This window comes from Stegodyphus dumicola, chromosome X2, assembly GCF_044657685.1.
Source record: "Stegodyphus dumicola isolate Sdum_Otavi_A_Nest chromosome X2, ASM4465768v1".
Taxonomy (NCBI): Eukaryota; Metazoa; Arthropoda; class Arachnida; order Araneae; family Eresidae; genus Stegodyphus; species Stegodyphus dumicola.
The window spans coordinates 169,243,911-169,263,505 of NC_140781.1; the positions used below are offsets into that span (position 1 = coordinate 169,243,911).

A 19,595-nucleotide genomic window follows, 5' to 3' on the forward strand; every position below is an offset into this window, starting at 1 on the left:
TAAAATTAAGATATTAAAAAATAAAAATAAAATTTATAAGGTATTTTTTCCTCCTTTTTGCATGGGTTTCTGGCGTAATTGGAAGCATACTCGACACGTATTCGAAAGGTCCATGCACACTTTTCATGTCTCCTAATTCAAAATAACCTAATAACTCTACAAGTGTCGCCGGGAATAAAATGTGGTGGACGATAAATCGTCAATACCAAGATTGACGATTGGGTCTCCTTACCCCCAGTCGCCCTTTAAAAGGGGGAGCATTTATGGTATTTTCTCCCTGCTTTCCACATGCCTCTATCGTGTAATTTAAATCGGACACGAAAAGCAGCCTTAGTTGGGGGGGGGGCTGAGCAGATGGACATGTGTCTGATTGCCCTCAAAATCGGTAAAGTTTTATTCAAAACCTAACCCAAACTAAAACTGATTTTTTTTTTTTTTTTGCCTAATTTTAATTAAATTAAGTTGGAAAACTGAAACTTCGTTTAGATAATTCATTAGATAATTAGATAATTTAGATAATTCATGGAACTGATATGAAGAAATTTCTAAGGATGAAGCTTTCAATAACCGTGATTGAAATCATATAAATTATTTACCTCAAGCATAATATTCATTCAGAAAATAATAGACATCACTTAGGACCATAAAACGGAAAGAACTATAACTAATGTATCATTCCCATCCAAATGAGAAAGAATCTGTTGAAAGAAAAATTAGTAAGACAAAACTCCAATAAATGCAAAAGCAAAAATTTGCCTGTTGGAAAGGTAGGTAAACAATGGATGCAGCCTGCCTGCAAGCAGCATCATTCAATTGAATGCTTGCTGTACAGAAGAAAAACTGACAAAAGAATAGTTTTAAGCAAACATTTTTAAGATACAAAAGTTTCAAAGCTATTTTTAACTAAATACTTTTAATTATATGAAATTCTATATTTTGTTCTGAATTTCTGATATTGCATTTATTTTCTTGCAGTTTTAATTATGACATATATTTGCCTTTGGAGTTTAAATAGTCTGTCATAATAATATTTTTAATAGCTCAAAGATGATTTTCAGAACATAAACAAAGTTTACACCTTGTATGTTATGCATATTGAATGCTTTTAACATGCATCTCATTTGTAACAGAGAAAGAACTATGGTGTCACATACACATACAATTCCACGATATTGCAAGAATTCTTTAATACTATGTAACAAATTTATTAGGAAGTAAAAAACATTTAAAAGATGAAGAAACATTGCATGAAAAGTAAATTAATAAAAATCTGTAGTTTATCATATCCAGTTATTTTTAAAAGACATGAAAACGATAGCAATAATGCAAAGAAATGGTATTTTAACTAACTTTAAAGAATTTTAAAGTCCTATATAAAATATATGTACGTAAAAAAGTTCTTAAATACATGTAACATTTTGGGAAACCTGAATGTTTGTTTATAGCAGCAAAATTAAACGAAATAAAATACAAAATCTGAAAATAGCAAACTGCTCAGGTATTTTAATGATTGTCAAATTAATGCATGTGTTTATTTACAGTCAGTCAAGAGAAATGAAAGAAATAAAATTAGTTGAGCAATCTGAATAGTCTTATGATCACCTGAATATGATTTGGAAGTCCTGTACTGTCCATTCGACTGGCAACATTCACTGTATTACCCCAAATATCATACTGAGGTTTACTTGCTCCAATCACCCCAGCAACAACAGGCCCAATATTCAAACCTACAAAATTAATTTGCATGTTACAGAATCTGGATATTATATCTGGATGTATTTCATTTTGAACATGATTACAAAATAAATTTTTAACTCAATTTATTACACAAATTATTGTTTTCGTTTAATAACATTGATTGCCTATATGCAATTAACTAAATTGACAGTAATTAAAAAAATAAACATAAACATATTACAATAACAATACTTAATTCACATTTAAAGAATGATTTTTTAGACACTTGTTCCCAATTTTGAAATATTTAAGCCAGAAGATAATAAACAGATTTTCACCTAAAGAAGATAAAATAAGTAGGCCAAATATCAATCATAAGTAGTAAACTATTTAATCAATAAACTAAAAACAACTGAAGCAAAAACCTGGGAAACAAAAAAGTAAATTAATGCAAAAATAAAACAATAATCATTAAATATAGAATAATAAATAACAGTTGAAAATTCCTTCGTCTTTGTCAAGAGCTGCCAAAAGAATTATAAATAAAGCCAAGTTTCTGAATTATTTCTGGAAGAATTGCAAAGAAATTCTTTCATAAATTTAAAAGAAAAGCAATTAAATGTGAATATTGTAGGGTTTATATTTATTTTAACTAACATTTATTTTAAGCTATCTTTCCTGTCAAGCCTTTACTTTCCCCTAGAATTGCCAATGCCAGATTATGTAAATTGTAGTAGAACGCGCAGTATATTCAAATTTTAGCAGAAGTAAGTTGAGTTTAAATAGAAGGGAAACGAGTTTGTATGTGTGCTTCTTGAATCGCGAGCGTAAAGGTTGCTAGGTAGAAATTTAAGAACCGCGCGTTTCGGCCTGTGTGCCTATTTCGACAGTTCATTGAATCTTCAACTGTTTAATCAGTAAGCTTGCTGAATCTCAGCTGTATCTTAGAACGCGGTTAAGTTAGTTACGATTTTAGAGCCTCGTAGGTAGTGATCTCGTTATTTATTCATCCTGTCATTTATTTTTAGTTTCACATTTCTGTTTTGTTAAACCGCCGGGTCGGCGTAGTTTGTGAGCGTCAAGTGAACGCAGCTGTTATTTCTAAAGTGGAATAAAAAGGGATTTAAACCCTTCTTACGAGTTTGTGTAATTTACAGTTCATAGCAGTCACTACCACTGTTGCTGACAAGTTGGGGCCTCGCAACACTATAATATATTTATATGAAATTGTAAAGATAAACACCAAGATTTAATCTGCTGCAATTTGGCTCGAATTGATATATATATATATATATAAGAAAGTCAATAAATCAAAATTTTGAAATTAGAGGAAGATTGCTTTAATTAAAAAAATTATGACTTAGAGTACCAAAGGGATAGAGTGCACAAATTACTAAGAATAAGACAAACAGAAAAATCAAAGTTACAGAAAAGGCAAAATTGCTTAAGCTCTATAAATTTGGAAATAATAAAAATACAAAAGTGAAAAGTAAAAGACAGGAAGTAAATTTTTAAGAAGAAAAGTAAATTTTTAAAAATTAAAAAAATTAAATTTCAATTTAGGTTTTAAAAAATAGCCAAAAGTAAATCCAATATGGGAGAACAAAATATGGCGCCAGAAAAAAAAAAGAAACATTGCTGAAAAACAAAGTGAAAGTTTTTGGTACTTGTAATCAATATACAAGCTATGAAAACGTTTACTTAACATAACTAGGTTATTAAATTTATTTATCTATATATTAAAGGCTACTTTTACCAATTTTTTTTTAAACTATGATTCTCTCTCTCATTTTGTAATCTTTTCTTGAAATAGATACCCTAGCTTTCGGACTTTTAATTATAATAAACCAAGATAAGTACCAAAAATCAAGAATATAAAACATCAAAATGTATTAAGAAAATATCAACTTAATAAAGAACGAAAAATCATAAAAATAAATAAATAAAATGAACTTTAAAGCAATGATAAGAAATGTTGGATGTGCTATATTTATTTCTTCCTACTTTCCTCTGCATGACATTACCAGCAATTTAAATTTAAGAATATTTTAATAGATTTTTAATCATTTTAATTTAAGAATTTAAAATTTTCACTAAATGAAATGTAAAATAAAAGTAACATTCTTCAGTTTAACTACTTCCGCACATTTTGAATTATTCTGACGCATTATAATTAAAGGATTTCACTACTTAAAAAGCATGCATTTAAATGTTTGTTCTCCAAAACATGTATGGTAAAACACAAGATTTTCTTCCCTAAATATCTGAGTGTTCATTTATAGAACAGTTTCATCTTCAGACCAACTTCAAGGAATACGACAATCCGGTCAGTGAGTGTCATTGGCAGCAAACGTAACGAACGGTCACGATACCAAGTGTCCTTCAGCCCTTTCGTGAGAGTATGGACAAACACAGAGGCCTGTATTGTCAGTACCGGCCATATCCGGATAGCGGATTTCGATGCAGTTTTTGCTGTATGTGCGTGTGGGGTGTTGTGAAGGCCTCTTTACTGGTCTGCCAATAAAGTCTTGATCTTGGCCTTTACATACTCGAGCCCTCTCTGTCCACTGGTCCCAAAAGCTCCTCACAGTAAAATCAGTAAAGGCTATTCGCCGAACGGAACACCAGGCTTCCACCATCCCGATATTTCTTCCCCTCTCGAACTGTGATAGCTGATCATTTGTCTTCGAAGCAGTGTAACGGTATCCTTGGTGAAAAAGCGTCCCTCTGCAACAGATGAAGTTCAGGCAAAATGCCTTTGCGTAGCATTTTTATGCGCCAGGGAGAACGAAGTTTATGGCCCTCTGATGGCATTACGCAACGCGCAGTCACGCAGTATTTCTAACATTTTCATATCTGCGTGCTAAGTTTCGTTAAGATTCGACGACCACATCTTGGTAAGCACATTTTATAGCCAACGAGTATATTTTGTGCATAAAATGTTCAGGATATCTGAAAGATGAAAACAGTGTCTCTGGTCTCAAGGTGAATTTCTCTTTTCGAGAGAGATTAACCCTGCTATTGTTAGTGATAAACATTTTAAGGAAAGGTAAAAAGAAATAAAAATCTGTGGAGTTGATAGTTTTGTAAATACCTTTCCCAACCAAATAGTATCTGCCCTTCAACGAAGATAAAGGGTCAAATAGTTCAGATTGGATTTAGATCCATTTATGATCGTAAAGCACGCAACGGCTTTTCACCTAAGATGTAGGATTCTTGGAGTCCTTTGTAAGGGAAAATAGCCCGAATTTAGGTTACATAATGAAAAACATGAAAATACAATTCAGCCGGCTTCTTCCAAAGCCTAATTACCCCGTGTTTCAGGTTCCGTGCACTTTGTAGGTCTCAATTTGTTGGCATGCCGGCACCCTAATTTTGAGGACGTTTAGTTGGCGTAAAGTAGTAATAGAAGATTTATGAGCAAACTAGATTGCGATCCATTGGTAAAAAAAGCATGCTACGATATTATTTTAAAATAGAATTCAGATGATCTTTGGGAAAACATAACCAACCCTTCAGTGTACGGAAGTTAGTGGAACTAAGACAGCTGGTCATTTTGCACAAAGATAACTTTGAGAATAATTTTTCTCGAAATTGCTCTTCTGGCCGGCTTACAAAGCTTTCAACTAGATAATGTATTTTGAGTGATCTGTGGCATCATTTGCCATTTACCCATTCTCCGAGATACCAATATGTTCACTCCGATAGCGACTCCATAGATAGTGGTCTCCAAAATGGGGCGCGCGTATCCAATGGGATAAGCAAAGGCGTATTTTGGGGTGCACCAAAGAAGTAGGCTCACAATCACTTGCGAGTTGTATGATTGCGTATCACGTGAGAGCAAGGTTCTCTCATTGGTCGCTGTGTCTGGTTTCACAACGTCTAGGAAGCTCCACATCATCAATGAAGACCCAGGGGTAAAACCATTTATGTCCATTTTTTGCGAAAATTGAAGTAATAAAGCCATCTAGTAGGCAATAGGAATAGCTTTTACTATGAATCGCTTCAGAAGAAAAAGTATTCACGTTCATAACTCTAACCAAGGAGAGAGTTTGCATACCGGGAAAAAGAAATTTTTGTTCACACGCCAAGAGAGAAGAAACATTTATGTCCAACTTCGTTTATCGGGCTATTCAAGTTCGTTCTTCTCTTTTCTAACTATGGCCTATTGATTTTGTCCATCAGTTCTTCAGCAGCGCTTATGAACATGGAAAATGAAGATTTCAGTGCAGGCTCCGACAGACAGGCGACAGTGCAGGCCGAGTTTTCTGCCACGAAGAGGATGAAAACAGGAAGAATCTGCGATGTTATGAAAATTTAAGAGCAATCACATGTGAGTTAGAACATATCTGCAAATGCAAGCATTTTAAATGTTTTTCTTCGATTTGTGATAGTATTTAAAAAAAAGAATTTTCAAAGCTTTTACTGAACTTTGGAGTTATAAACACAAAATCATTATCTCGCTTCCTATCACGGCATTACAAAAAAAAAAAAAAAAAAAGAGTTCAAAACATAAGACATAAGATAAGCTATGGATGTTGATGGGAAAGCACCAGTAAACAGCAAAGGAAAACATACTATTCTTCAGCAAACTATTTCTAAAATAATCCAGTTTATGAGTTCCGTCAAAGGCAGAAAGTCTCATTAAGCTTTAACCCTTTGACGCGCGGTGGTCGCGCCCTGAAAGCACCAATTTTTGATTTTTTTTTTCTCCTCTTTCTTCGGAAATTTATGAGTGAAAATAAATTGATTACTGATCTTTGATCTCTAAATAACACAAAATGACTACAGAATCATACATGTTTTAGGTCTTAGTACTTCAAATCGGATGCCTTTTAAAATTTGTTTTCAATGAGACAAAATAACTTACTTTTATTAATATAAACAACTTTAAATTTCAAAAGTTATTCATCGCACATCATGATTTCTATCATAAACAATAAAAAATAGCAATAATTAAACTGCATATATATAAAAAACCCTCTATATGTATGGCATTTGCTTTGTGGTTTCAGGGCGCGACCACTACCCCACTAGAGCATTGTGTCACAATTCTCTATTGGCTTAGTGGTCGCGCCTTGAAACCACTGCTCTTTATAATGGCGTTCGCTTGCTTCTCAAATAGGAATGTTTATTTTTACCCAGATATAGATAAGGGGTTTTGAAATCACAGAGTTATTTTATTACTAAACAATACACGCACCTGCCCAGTGAAAAGGTCTTTCTTTTCCAGAGACTTTTCTCTGACCTCAACACACTTGCTCCCCAAGCTAGTACTGTGATTTTATAAATTATTTCCTGTGGTTTAAATTTGATGTAAATATACTTTGCTGTAATTAAAAATAGAAAGTTTTATTTAAATTAAAAATATTTTCTGAATATTTTGAGACGAAATACGAATAAAATAAGTATGAATGGGAAACGAAGGATCCGTACCAAAGTCAAAAAGACTAAGCCCCCCACCCTCATTAACATAAAAAAACCACAAATGTCATGTACCAGATGAAAAGAAATTAAATAACGCTGGACATAAATCGGGGAAATTTAGATCCAATCAGTGTACATTTTGTAGCACAAGGAAGAAACATCATGAAAGATACATGTGCGAAACATGCAATGCGGGTCTATGCATGTACTAAAAAGACAAAACATGCTTTGAACAGTGTCACAAATAATAATTGTTCTTTGAAATTAAAAAAAAAACACTGAGTCTTTTTTTTATCCTTATTTTACTGAGTTTTTTAATCCGTGTAGCCAAACGTCCTTATTATGTAGATACTTAATACTTTCACTGCTATAGAAAAATTACATAAATAAATTTTTTCTGACGATTTAGTTTGTAAAATAATGTAATATATATATATTATGCAATTCTTACATGCATTTGTCTTAAAAAATTCGTAAATTTCGTCATTTATTGGAAACGCGCACGGAAAAAGGTAAGTTTTTTTTTTTTTCCTACTACCTAGGTAAGTTTCAAAGTCTTAGACGCGCGGTGGTTTCACAGTGCGACCACCACCCACAAAACAATGGGCAAGAGTAGATATTATTTTTAATTCATATATTATTTGTCTCTAGGATCATAATATTCAATTTCTAGAGTTTTAGTTAAAAAAATTATAAAAATAATATCGCGCGCGTCAAAGGGTTAAAAAAGAATAAGAAAATATACCTGTCGAAAACGTCAAAAATCATGAAATTACACGACATGTACAGAACGAACAATCCAAGTGTGATATGATATCTTCAGATATATTTTTAGTTCAACGTCATATTCTGTTACCCAAGAAAGGACACTTATAGTCCTGTGATACTTTAAAAACAGGGATTGATATGCTTGCCAAAAAATCGGAAAAACTTGTTGAAAGACAAGAAAATGCAAAACTGATTCAAGAATTGAAAAATAAAATGACGAAAAAAGAACTCTAATCGACGAAGAGCCAATTACGAGCTCGTATTGATGTAAATATACTTTATGTATATTTAGCTCGTATGACGTATTAGACGTATAGCTCGTATGACAGCGAAGAATCTTTGCATTCCCAAAATTAACAGAAAAAAACTGGGAAAAAAAAAAAGAATTTTAGCCACATTTGGAAAAATAAGTAAATAAATAATAATAATAATAACGAAAATTCATTTCTGTCCTATTGCACACTTTTTTTTAATTTTAATACAAATTTCGTTAAATATAGGTTGAAAGTTTATTAGGAATTTTATTGTATGATTTTATAACAATATTTTCTTTATCACTAAAGCTGCACAAACTAAAAATTCCTGTCAATGCACATGTCAAAATCCCAGATCTTCAAATGTAACAGCTTTAAAGCGCATGCGCTCCATGACATTGGAAGCAAAGCGCTCTGCCTTTGGAGGAAAGGTAACTCTGAACATTAAAAAACTGCTCATCTTCTTGAGCATGCACTTTAAAGCCTCTATAATATATTATATTACATTATACTGGGTACAACTTATGATTATTTTTGTATTAGGGGTATCCTATCAATACATTTTGGTGATCTTTTTATAGATGAATTATGTTGGAAAAGCTGACGTCAAGATACCTACGATTGCCGTTGCTTTACTTTGACGTCTTATCATCGGCCATTGCAATTCGTTATCAAGAATTTCATACATTGTTTTAAACACTATTTTTGCTGCCGAAACCTACAATGATGAAAACGAAATATATATATTACAATTATCATCTATAATTCTTCCAGCATCGACAGAACTTTTATCACATATTCTATTGTTCCCAATTTGTTAATCATGCACTGTTTTGCATTTTGCACGGTATATTTTGAATTTTAATTAACATACAAATCTGTCATTTGAGATCTTATTTCATCATGTCATAACCTAATTGTTTTGATTGTGCTAGTATGATTCCTGTTATACGTAGCAATTCTGATAAGAAAACATTTTTTGTAATTCGATAACTTAACTATTTTAACAATCTTTTTTCGCCAATAAACCGATGATTTGATCTCATTCTCTCCTTGCCAAAACTGATTTATATACAATTATTCAGTACTTATAACATATTAAAAAAAAAAAAAAAAAAAAGTTGATGCAAAAGTTCACCCTATTTTGGGAGATTTAAATTACGAGTAGATTTGACATTGTTCATAAAGCCATGGTGATTGAAATTTTCAGCCAATAAAACGTATTTTAGGTAACTATAGACCAGAGCACTTGGTTTTCATCGATCGCACATGCGACCGATGAAATGCCTTTGAAAACAATTTTATGGGGGATAGAAGTGAGCAGATGAGCGGGAAGGAAAAGATACCGCTGATATCATTCCATTCGCACACCATCAGTGCACGGAAGCTCGTACTGTTTGCAGTTATATCCCACGAATTCTTCTGTGGTTAGCTATATTCGGTTATTTAATTCGTTTTCTCATTTTCGTTTTATATTTTTATTGTTACCCTTTTTCGATAATTTTTTTTTTTTTTTTTTTTGTTTTTTTCGAACTAGTCACTCATGTAAACAGCTAAGATGCCACTTCGTAAAATCGTGTTTTGGAACTAAAGAAATTACTGTTTTCAACATTGTCTTTTGAAAGAAAGAATGAAATGGAATTACTTAGGGAAGCACCTTTGCCAAATTTTACGCAGGGTAAGAAAGGTAAGACTAGGTTTGAAAATGGAATTCAAACCTGATTCTTATGAGAAATTTACATAAGTGGGTGAGAATGTAACAGGTTGTTTTGTTTCCATGTCTCCTGTTTACAAAATAGAATGGTGATTCAAGTTGGGTGAGTTACGGTATTGCTGATTTATGGCATTTAGCTCAGAAAATAAAAAAGCATGAATACCCACAATCACATTTAATGTCAATCTTAGAATTTAATTTGTTAGGAAAGAGGGATAGTCGCCAACAACTCAACAGTGCATTTCGTTCAAATGTGAAGACACAATTCGAAGGTTGCCAAAAACCGTTATGTTCTAACAAAAATTATTGATTGCATTCTGTTTTGCTCTGTATTTTAGCTTGCACTTTGAGGACATGACGAATGCGAGGATTCATTAAATCCGAGAGTTTTCAGAGGTCTTATCCACTTCTCAGTAGAACTTGATCCGTCTCATAAAGACCACTTTTTTTAATGAAGATCAAAAGATATTCGAAATGATTTATTAGACTGTATGCTTACTGTTTGTAGGAACCACATAAAAAATTAGATCTCTAAAGCAAGTTTTGTTTCAAAAACAGCATACGAAACTACTGATGTGTCATCCATCCACTTCCCAACTGGTTGTTGTTTTTCGATACGTTTCAAGTAATGGACCAGTGGTTGAGAGATTCTGGGAATTCATGAATCCCCTTGTGCATAACGCAAAATCTATAGCTGAATGCATTCAAGAAAATTTGGAAAAAGTAGCAAACAAACCCGATAAATTAATATCGCAGAATTACGAAAGTGCAAGCGTGATGAGTGGTCATTCAAGTTTTTATTCAACATACCTGCAAGAAAGCACTTCGAGCATTTTTTCCCAATCTGAATGATATTACTAATTTTTTCATTAACTGTCTACAGAAAGAATTGCTATTCTAGATGAAGTTATTAGGAAAAGGATATTCATTGTTCAGCTATTAGATGGAAATGAGTGGAACTATTATTACAGTGCATGAATATAGAAAACAGTTGATTGAATGCGTGAAAAAAATATAGTCAACATCCAAACAAGCTGTAGGAATAAATGAAGCAAGGTCTATTCGCCGTGCGTTAGAAGATTCAGAATTTGTGTTTCCGCTTAAAGGTTTTCACAGTGTTATGCTACATGTCGATGTATTATACAATTAAATACAATAGAAAGCAAGTATACGTTTTCCAGCAGTCATTAGAGAAAAAAAGTAAAAGAATGTACACAGTGACAGATGAGATATCGAAATCATATGAAATTTCAGGAAAAAGGAAGAAAGAGGAAATACTTACATAAATAGAACTATAGCAGCTAAAGGTACATGTGATCTTATCACGAATCAAATGAAAGAAAGATTTTGTTTAATTCCTCATTTCTCTGCTGTTTCTCTCCTTGAAGCTCCAGAATCCTAGGAGTGCAAGAAAAAGCTTCCAGCTCATATTCTGGACCCCAAAACTGATGTTTATTCCATATTACATAAGGATCATCTTAAAGCTGAACTAGTAGTAATTTGCAGAAGATCAGATTTCAGAAATATGACTGCTGCAGTAGCCTTCTACAATTTATTACAGAAAACAACTTATAGAGTACGTTTTCAAAGACCTACAAATGTTGCTAAGTATTGTTACTATTCCATTGACCAGTGCTGAAACTGAGAGATGCTTTTCAACTCTAAAATGTGTTAAGAAAAGTTTTGAGAAGCACTATAAGCAAGAACAGACTAAGCGCTCTAGTTATGCTCTCAGTTGAAAAAAAACATGAAAACTAACACACCTAAATTCAATGAAAACGATATTAATTTTTTTGCGACATAAAAAGATAGATAAATGAGTTTAATTTACAAAAACTGTACTTGACGATTTTGTAATCAACGCTCAAAGATATATTGTGAGCAATGTTATGGTTGTATTACATTCCATTGTAAGAAATAAAATACTACAATTTTTTTTTTTAATTATTTTTGGGAACTTTTCCCCTTTAACTTGTGGAAACGCAAATGTATTTTAACTTATAAGTTAGGTTGTATTTGCATATTTAATTTTCCGAATTTGTTTTGTAAACCTCCCTTTAAATAACAAACGAGCCGCCACTGATATGTGGGACAAGAATTTTCTTCCATATAACCATTAATGCTAATATGCATGTCAGCAGTGGACAAACTGAAGCAAAAACTGGTATGTCAGAAGCCAGCGCTTGGCAGTCGCAACGTGTTGTGATACAACATGATAATGCCAGATATTGTGATACTTCAGTCACTCGGGAAAAAAACTACTGGACTTTGGTTGTAAATTGGATTACCATGTTTGTCAGTCGTTGGTAAGTTTCTTCACCCTTCAAACCTTGGATGATGTGCCAGATATGAAAACAGCATTACAAGATTTTTCTTAAAAATTAAAAACTCATGTATTTTTATCGATGAAAGATTGATCTACAGCAATGTAGAATACAAAAGGCATACTATCAGATGATGGCATTTACATGAATACATATGTATTCAATATTTTCTTTTATTCGTTCTTTTCACTTCAAAAAACAGCAGGAACTTTTGCATCAACAAAACATATCACTGCATTTATTAATACTTTGTAATTTTCCTTTGCAGTAGTTACACGTGACAACAGAAACTTCCTCTTCTCCGTATGGTCTATACAAATTCAAGATTTTGAAAACGAATATTATAAATTTGTTACCACTAAAGAACCCCAAAACCCATGATGGTAATGCAAAAAAATCTTACCAACTCTTAGGAAAAAATTATTGTAGGAATTTTCATTGATATCTGCTAATTTGTCCTTAAAAGCAAACACCATTTCAGCTAAGATGCTCATGTATTCAACAGCTGATGCTGGATTATCATCCTAATGGTAAAAAAATTCATATGATTATATGAAATTGAATAGCACAAATGAAAACTAAAATAAAACTCTATGCGTAAAAATATTACAAAAAAGGATTATTCAAAGTTTGTTAAAAATCAAACATGTACTAAAAACATACGTACAGCTATTCTGTACTCAGGCATTAAGCCAATGGCAGCCATGTAAGTACTTCCAACTGTTTTTATCTTATCAATAGCCTTGAAGCGCTCATCATCAAGCAACTAAAAATTACATATAGATATAAATATTAAAAAATATATTGGAAATGTTTATCAAAGTAAATATTTGTATATTTTAAAAATAATATAAATATTTTGTGAAACAGACAGAAACTAATCATTAACCTCATCAAAATCTGCAATTATTTCATTCAACAGACGTAGGCACTCCATTCCTTGATTATTTCCATCGAGTTCCATGTAAAATTCATGAAAATTAGGAATTGATGCAAAGACAACTCCAACTTTTGAGTAGCTCTGATTGTAAAGTTCCTAAAAAATTGAATAATGAATGTAAATAGCAGTTTTTAATTAATTCACATTTCTGTTAAACAAACAACTCACCATATTATTTTTGAATTGATTGTCTAAGAAGTGTGCAGCTACATGAGCAGGAAGCAAGTTAAACAGAATTCTTCTGTTACTACTCTGCAATTCATGCATTTCCAGTTTTTCTTCATTTGCCTTTAAAGTAAAAATGAAATATATATATATATGTATATAATATCAAACATTTTAAAAAGAAATGATGAAGAAAGTAGTTAAAACCTGAAGATTCCAAAGAAAATCTAATCTTGCAGTCCATTCAACTTGTCGCCCATGTATTAACACAGCTAACAAAAAGTACAGAATAACTACCAATCCAACGGCATGCTCATGAACAACTGACCTAAAAGAAGAATATTTTATTTCTAATACCTATATTGATTAATATGATATGAACAAATGAGAAATTAGATGGTCAATAAAAAGCAAGGTTAGAACCCAGAACAATTCATGCTATGCTAAAATTTAAAAGTTAAAACAGCATTATATGCAGCTAAAAACCCTCAAACGAATTTAATACTAAAAAAAAAAAAAAAAAAAAAATTAGCAATGTAAGTTGGCAAATTTTTATTTATTTTACACCAACTCATGCTGCAAAGTTTTTATTTCTTTCACATTATATTCAGCAGTTATTTCAAATATGCTAAAACCTAACTTACAGATCTTGCAGATTTATATCTGCATTACGTAAGCATTGTTTACTTGCTTCTGGATGCAAGATATAGTAAGACACATATAGCACGGCAATTTGCTTTCATACTGATTGAAAACATGTTGCCTGAAAGATTAAGTTACAGAAGTGCTACATTATTATTTACGTCAAAAATTTAGCAATCCACTCCCCTTCAATTTCTACACTGAAAAAATATTTGACTACCCTACTAACTCACAAATGTATTTGCAATCATTTAATCAACGTTTTCTTCGGCAACAGATTAAGCTTCGAGGTGATTCTAACTGACACAACAAGTAATGTAAATCTTAGAAGAAATGGTTTGAATAATGTTTTCAAAAGAAAGTTTTAGTGCTAATATGGATTTTAATTATTTAATTTTATATAGATTATCATTGTTGTTATTTACTATATGATTGTTCATGTGCTCTTAAAAAGATATTTAAGATAATATGTATGTATGGAAAAATTCTATTTAAACTTTTTTTTTAAATCTGTTTAAAAATTTAGGTATATCCCTCTTGTTCTTAAATTCCTGTTAGAAGATAAGAGGCTATGATGAAGTGACAGAGAGTTCCAGTGTTAAGAAAAATGTAAATTTTTATCAAGAAAGAAATATAAATATGTAATATATGTCTGCTGTTAATTATATGTCAGTGATAGAGGAGGGGAGAATAAATAGCTGAAGATAATAAAACTAGAAAATAAAAGAAATAAAAAATCCCTTACTTCAAATGAATATACACAAAATGCTTAAAATTATTTCATGGAGAAAAAATACAATTTATGAAATACGATTTTTTTTATTGTTACAAATTTAATATAATTTTCACATGTACAGAGTTGGTGGGAAATGGAATGCGTTATTTATCATATAATTACTATAGTTCTTAGTATTTTTTAGAATGACAGATGCATTTGCTACAGTATTTGGTATCTTCACTGGAAACAAAGTAATCAGAAATAATTACCTAAATTAAAAGTTGATTTGAAATCACAGATATCATTTATTTCAATCGCAGACACCTGCAATTGACCTTACAATTTCCAAATATACACCTTTACTCAGCTCAAGCTGTATTAAAATGCTGTTTGGATACTATATTAAATGAAGCATTAAATATCACAGCACAAATGAAACAAAGTACAGGATGTCAATTAAACTTGAAATTTGCGAGCAGTCTGTAGTAAAAACTATACAGCGCAATTGCATGAAAATTGGGTAATGGCAGAATGAAATGATGGGAATTTTATCGAGGGGGGAAAACAATGAGTTTCAAAAATCACCCCTATGTGGCGTATCATAGCTTTATTGACAACATATCAATAATCTACAAAAGTTTACAAAACATGCTCGATATGATGTGCTGCTACATCTGGAAGCGTGAAATATCATGTTCGACTGTTGAAAGCAGCATGAACTGGGGAATGTTACGCATATGGCGTTCTATGCTTTCTTTAAGGTCGGATAGAGATGTGATGGGATAACAGTAGACCATGAACTTGAGGTATCCCCACAGTTAAAAGTCGCAAGGATTCAAGTCGGGGGCTCTAGGAGGCCAAGCTGTAGGAAATTGCCGGCTGAGGATTCTGTCGTCAAACGAAATGGCAGCGAAGCACTTTTTTTCACACAACGGGCGCTGTGCGGAGGAGAATCATCCTGCATAAACACTGTGGTTGTATCACATCGCCTTGCCTGAAGAGTTGGAATAACGGATTGCTCTAATAATGAAGCGTGTCGTTGACGGGTGAAGGTGCATGTTTGCTCTTCAGAAAAAAAAAACAAACGGACACACAATGAAGGTTGCAGTAGAGCCGCACGATACCGTTACATGCAAAGAGTGTAATGGAATTTGTAGGAAATGATGCGAGTTTGTAGCAGCTCAAATACGGCAATTGTGCGTGTTAACCACACCTTCTGGGTGAAAGTTGGCTTCGTCGGTCCACAAAATGTTACATGGCCATTCATCCTGGAACTCAACTCGCGCAACAAACCGCAACGCAAAAGTTTGTCGACTCTTCTTACCCTTGCGTTGCTACATCATTCACTACCTGTACTGCAACTCACTTTCGTCCCCTTCCTGGCTGAGTCCTCAATCTTCCCGTTGCTTCAGATTTCCTAAGCATGTTTGTTAGTCCTAGACTAATGACAGGACCTTTTCGTAACCGCTTCAAAGGCCAAGATTTTCGCAAAGTTTCAGTAGCAGAGTCTCTGTTTTTGTAAAAAAGTTTCATAAGTAAAGCACGTTCCTGGAGAGTCAACGTCACCTTCCTTGACTTGAAAACGAGTATGACTGTGGTTCGCCTCTCGCATCTGTATAAGGTTGCTATGCGCCCACAGGATTACTATGGTAACGACATTTGCATATTGCACAACGTCATCTAGTGGTGGTTTTTGAAACTCATTGTTTTTTGCCTTCGATAAAATTCCCATCATTTCTTTCTGCTATGCTCCTATTTTCATGCAATTCTGCTGCATAGTTTTTGCTACAGACTTCTCACAAATTTCAAGTTTAATTATGGACACCCTGTAATAAGATACTTAGAAATTCGATGTGCAATAATACAGATTCGAAGGATACTGAAATATTGCTAATATTTAGTACTTCGAATTTCTTAGAATATAGGCAGAGTAATTAGATGTTAACTTAAGGAACATATAGGAAAAAGTTTGGAAATAATAACTATTGCCTAATAATCCGTATTCTCTGAAGCAAAACTGAATCAGTGCATTTCTTTACAGAAATTTAGTGTGAAAGTAAACAGCACTTCAAAAAGAGGATTTGTTCTAATCATGTTCTGAGTTGCTTCAGAGATCCACTTTAAATAATGTTTCTTTTATTACACTGAAGAATGATAATTTTACAAAAGAGAAAATCGGTAGTCATTCTTACACATTTTATGGCACTTATTACGATTATGGTGTTAGACTTCCTCAGCTGGGTTCCTCTTTATTTTCCTTTTTTTTCTTTTTGACAGAGCTTTTTGCTGAACTTAATTGTCCTATTGTTAAAACTCAATTTGTCTGTCATTTTCCAATTTCACCAATGCATCTGGTTGCACTTGTCCTCAAGTTTTGGATCACAAACTTAGCCTTGAAGAATGAAAAACTGTTCTTAGACTTCTCGAAGACTTGCTTAGCTTTAGGACTATAGTAAATATAATGCCAGTGCTAGCTGCATATACTGCACATCAAAAACAGCTGTGCAAATTCATGAAAAGAGTTTTATATGTACAGGTTGAAGTAAGGCCAGCATCTGCGCATTCTCGGAGGTGTATATCAGGGTAAAGGTGGCCGAAGGCCACGAAAAACCGTGCCTATTTTTATTAAATATTTACTTGAACGGCATTCCCCACATGCATAATACAGCCCTAGGTATGTATGCTGACGACACAGCAACTCTTACTCAAAATGCATAAGATGGTCTAGTCAAACAGTCACTTCAAAATCACCTACATACTCTAGAGCAGGGGCTTCAATTCTGGAAAATTGAAATTAATGCTGACAAGTCTGAAACATTTACAAAGAAAACGATTACTGGAAATTAATGTATTACTGAAACGAATTAATGTATTAAAGAAAACATATGTAATTAATGTATTATTAAAGAAAACGAATACTGGCATTACTATGTATGGGAAGTCTATCCCTCGCGCCAAGCAAGTCCAATATTTAGGTGTCATTTTAGACTACCATCTCACATGATTGCCCTACATCAAAATCTCACCTCACATGGTTGTCCCCACGGAAAGTAAAGAAATGTATGCCACATCAAATTATTTGGAATAAAGATCCACGTAGAAAATTTCAAGCCACGCAACTGGACCTCGGCAGAGTTATCACTAGGAGATGTATGGTCAGACACAATCTAGCTGCTTCAACAAATCACGATGTGTTAAATGCCTTAAAGAATATTTCACGTATAATTGTGACATGGATAAGACGGCAAAAACCAAGAGCATCCTGTGCAGTGGAGATTACCCATCATCGCGCAACGGTTGTCCTAACTGCCCGAAGGAGAAATTCCAGCATACTAAAGGAATCTGGCTTCAAAATGATAAATTTTCTTCAACCTTGTCGAAAGCGAATCATACAAAAGTTCCTAAGAAAAGCCTTACAGGCAAACGAAAAGATTAGCAATGAGGATTTGAAAGAAATACTTGGGAGTCTTGAAATCTGATACTACAAAATGATTTAAAAAAAATTACTGATCTGGCGCGCAAGGCAAAAACGACTAAAACAATTCTTGATAAAATTCAGATAGAACTTGAAGCAGTAGCTTTCTTCGAGACGCTTAAGAAACAAACTTCTGATTAATTTACTAATCACTTGCACGAAGATTTTCCTGCGACTTTTTTAATTTTCGCCATCTGGGGCGGTGCCTAATGCACTTAACACCCAAAATGGACTGCCATTGGTCAAGTGCAATCATATGGTGAGGTAGTAAACGCCTACGAGGCGACGCTGGAATAAGCAAAGTGAATACCGAACGAAAGTGGGAGAAATTCTAAACAGAAAAAGAGAATTTCCTTTCCTAACCGACAGATGGCAGCACACTACATCAAGTTAAATACATTTAAATTCTGAGATAGTTAATAATATAATTCAACGCCAACCTCAAAAGAAGAACTTTTCAGGTCCAATGCGGAAATACACTTTCAGACAAGCAAATAATTAATCGCGGCGTCTCACAGGGTTCAATTTTAGCACTGAAACATCTATATAAACGATTATCCTCTCCTATTCAACTCAAAAATTCTAAAGTATGCATGATACGGTCACTTCATTTAAGTCCTTGAACTCTCATATTGCCATAAATAATCTTCAACTTCATCTCATTATCATTGCAAAATGGTGTAACCTGTGGAAAATTAGTCTTAATACCTCTAAACGCTGTGTGGTGCTCTACAGACGTTACAGGACTACAATGAAAGCGAACATCGACATCACAATAAATTATCCCCTGCTGCAAGTTCGGACAAATATCTCGGAGTTACCATTGACCAAAAACTCATCTTCAAAGAACATATCCATTCTGTACTAAACCATGCATTTATGCTTATATGGACATTTATTGTTTAATCGGAAGAAAGTCAAAACTGAATATTCGTGTAAAAAGAAAACTGTACTTATCTCTTATTCGCCCTATTTTATTATATGCAGTTCCGGCTTGGACCGCAGCAGATAAAACGGAAAGACTTACGTACCGATTACCTTACCAAGGACTTACCGATTATGATCCTTTAGTAGAATATGTTGTAAAACGCCCAAGATCTATTCATCACAATGCACACTGGTGGTAGCTGTAAATATGAATACATTTTTATTAATACTTACCTAATTCAAACAACTGCTTGATTGACTTTGTCACTACTGATTCTTTCGCTTTCGGGTGTGGTGAGTAGCATCTTATATTTTATAACTACCATGTTATAAAAATTAAGATGCTACCTACAATGCCTTAGGATGAATATTTCATGCCTTAGGGCGCATTTTGATTTACTGGTAATAACTTACGTTTCGCTGCTGCGCGATAGATAATTGTTAGTATCTCCATCTTGGTGTCGAGTGTCTACTGAATCCTTATGCATCCGGTTGTAATCGTTGACGGCACATATTGCCTCTGCTTTGTTTACTGTGCATGTTTAAAATATGTGCGGCAATAGA

The 19,595-nt window shown here is 33.2% G+C and overlaps 1 protein-coding gene across 1 annotated transcript in view; it reads right to left on the minus strand.

The window, feature by feature from the left end:
• The window catches only part of LOC118191600 (adenylate cyclase type 1-like), a 347,305-nt gene that overhangs the window by 15,185 nt on the left and 312,525 nt on the right, over positions 1-19,595 (minus strand). The window contains exons 15-20 of the mRNA XM_035362423.2: positions 13,477-13,597; positions 13,273-13,392; positions 13,054-13,200; positions 12,832-12,930; positions 12,568-12,688; positions 1,603-1,727 (exon numbers count right to left, since the gene is read on the minus strand). Of these exons, the coding sequence (XP_035218314.1) occupies positions 1,603-1,727; positions 12,568-12,688; positions 12,832-12,930; positions 13,054-13,200; positions 13,273-13,392; positions 13,477-13,597 (733 nt within the window). The remainder of the gene's footprint in view (positions 1-1,602; positions 1,728-12,567; positions 12,689-12,831; positions 12,931-13,053; positions 13,201-13,272; positions 13,393-13,476; positions 13,598-19,595) is intronic.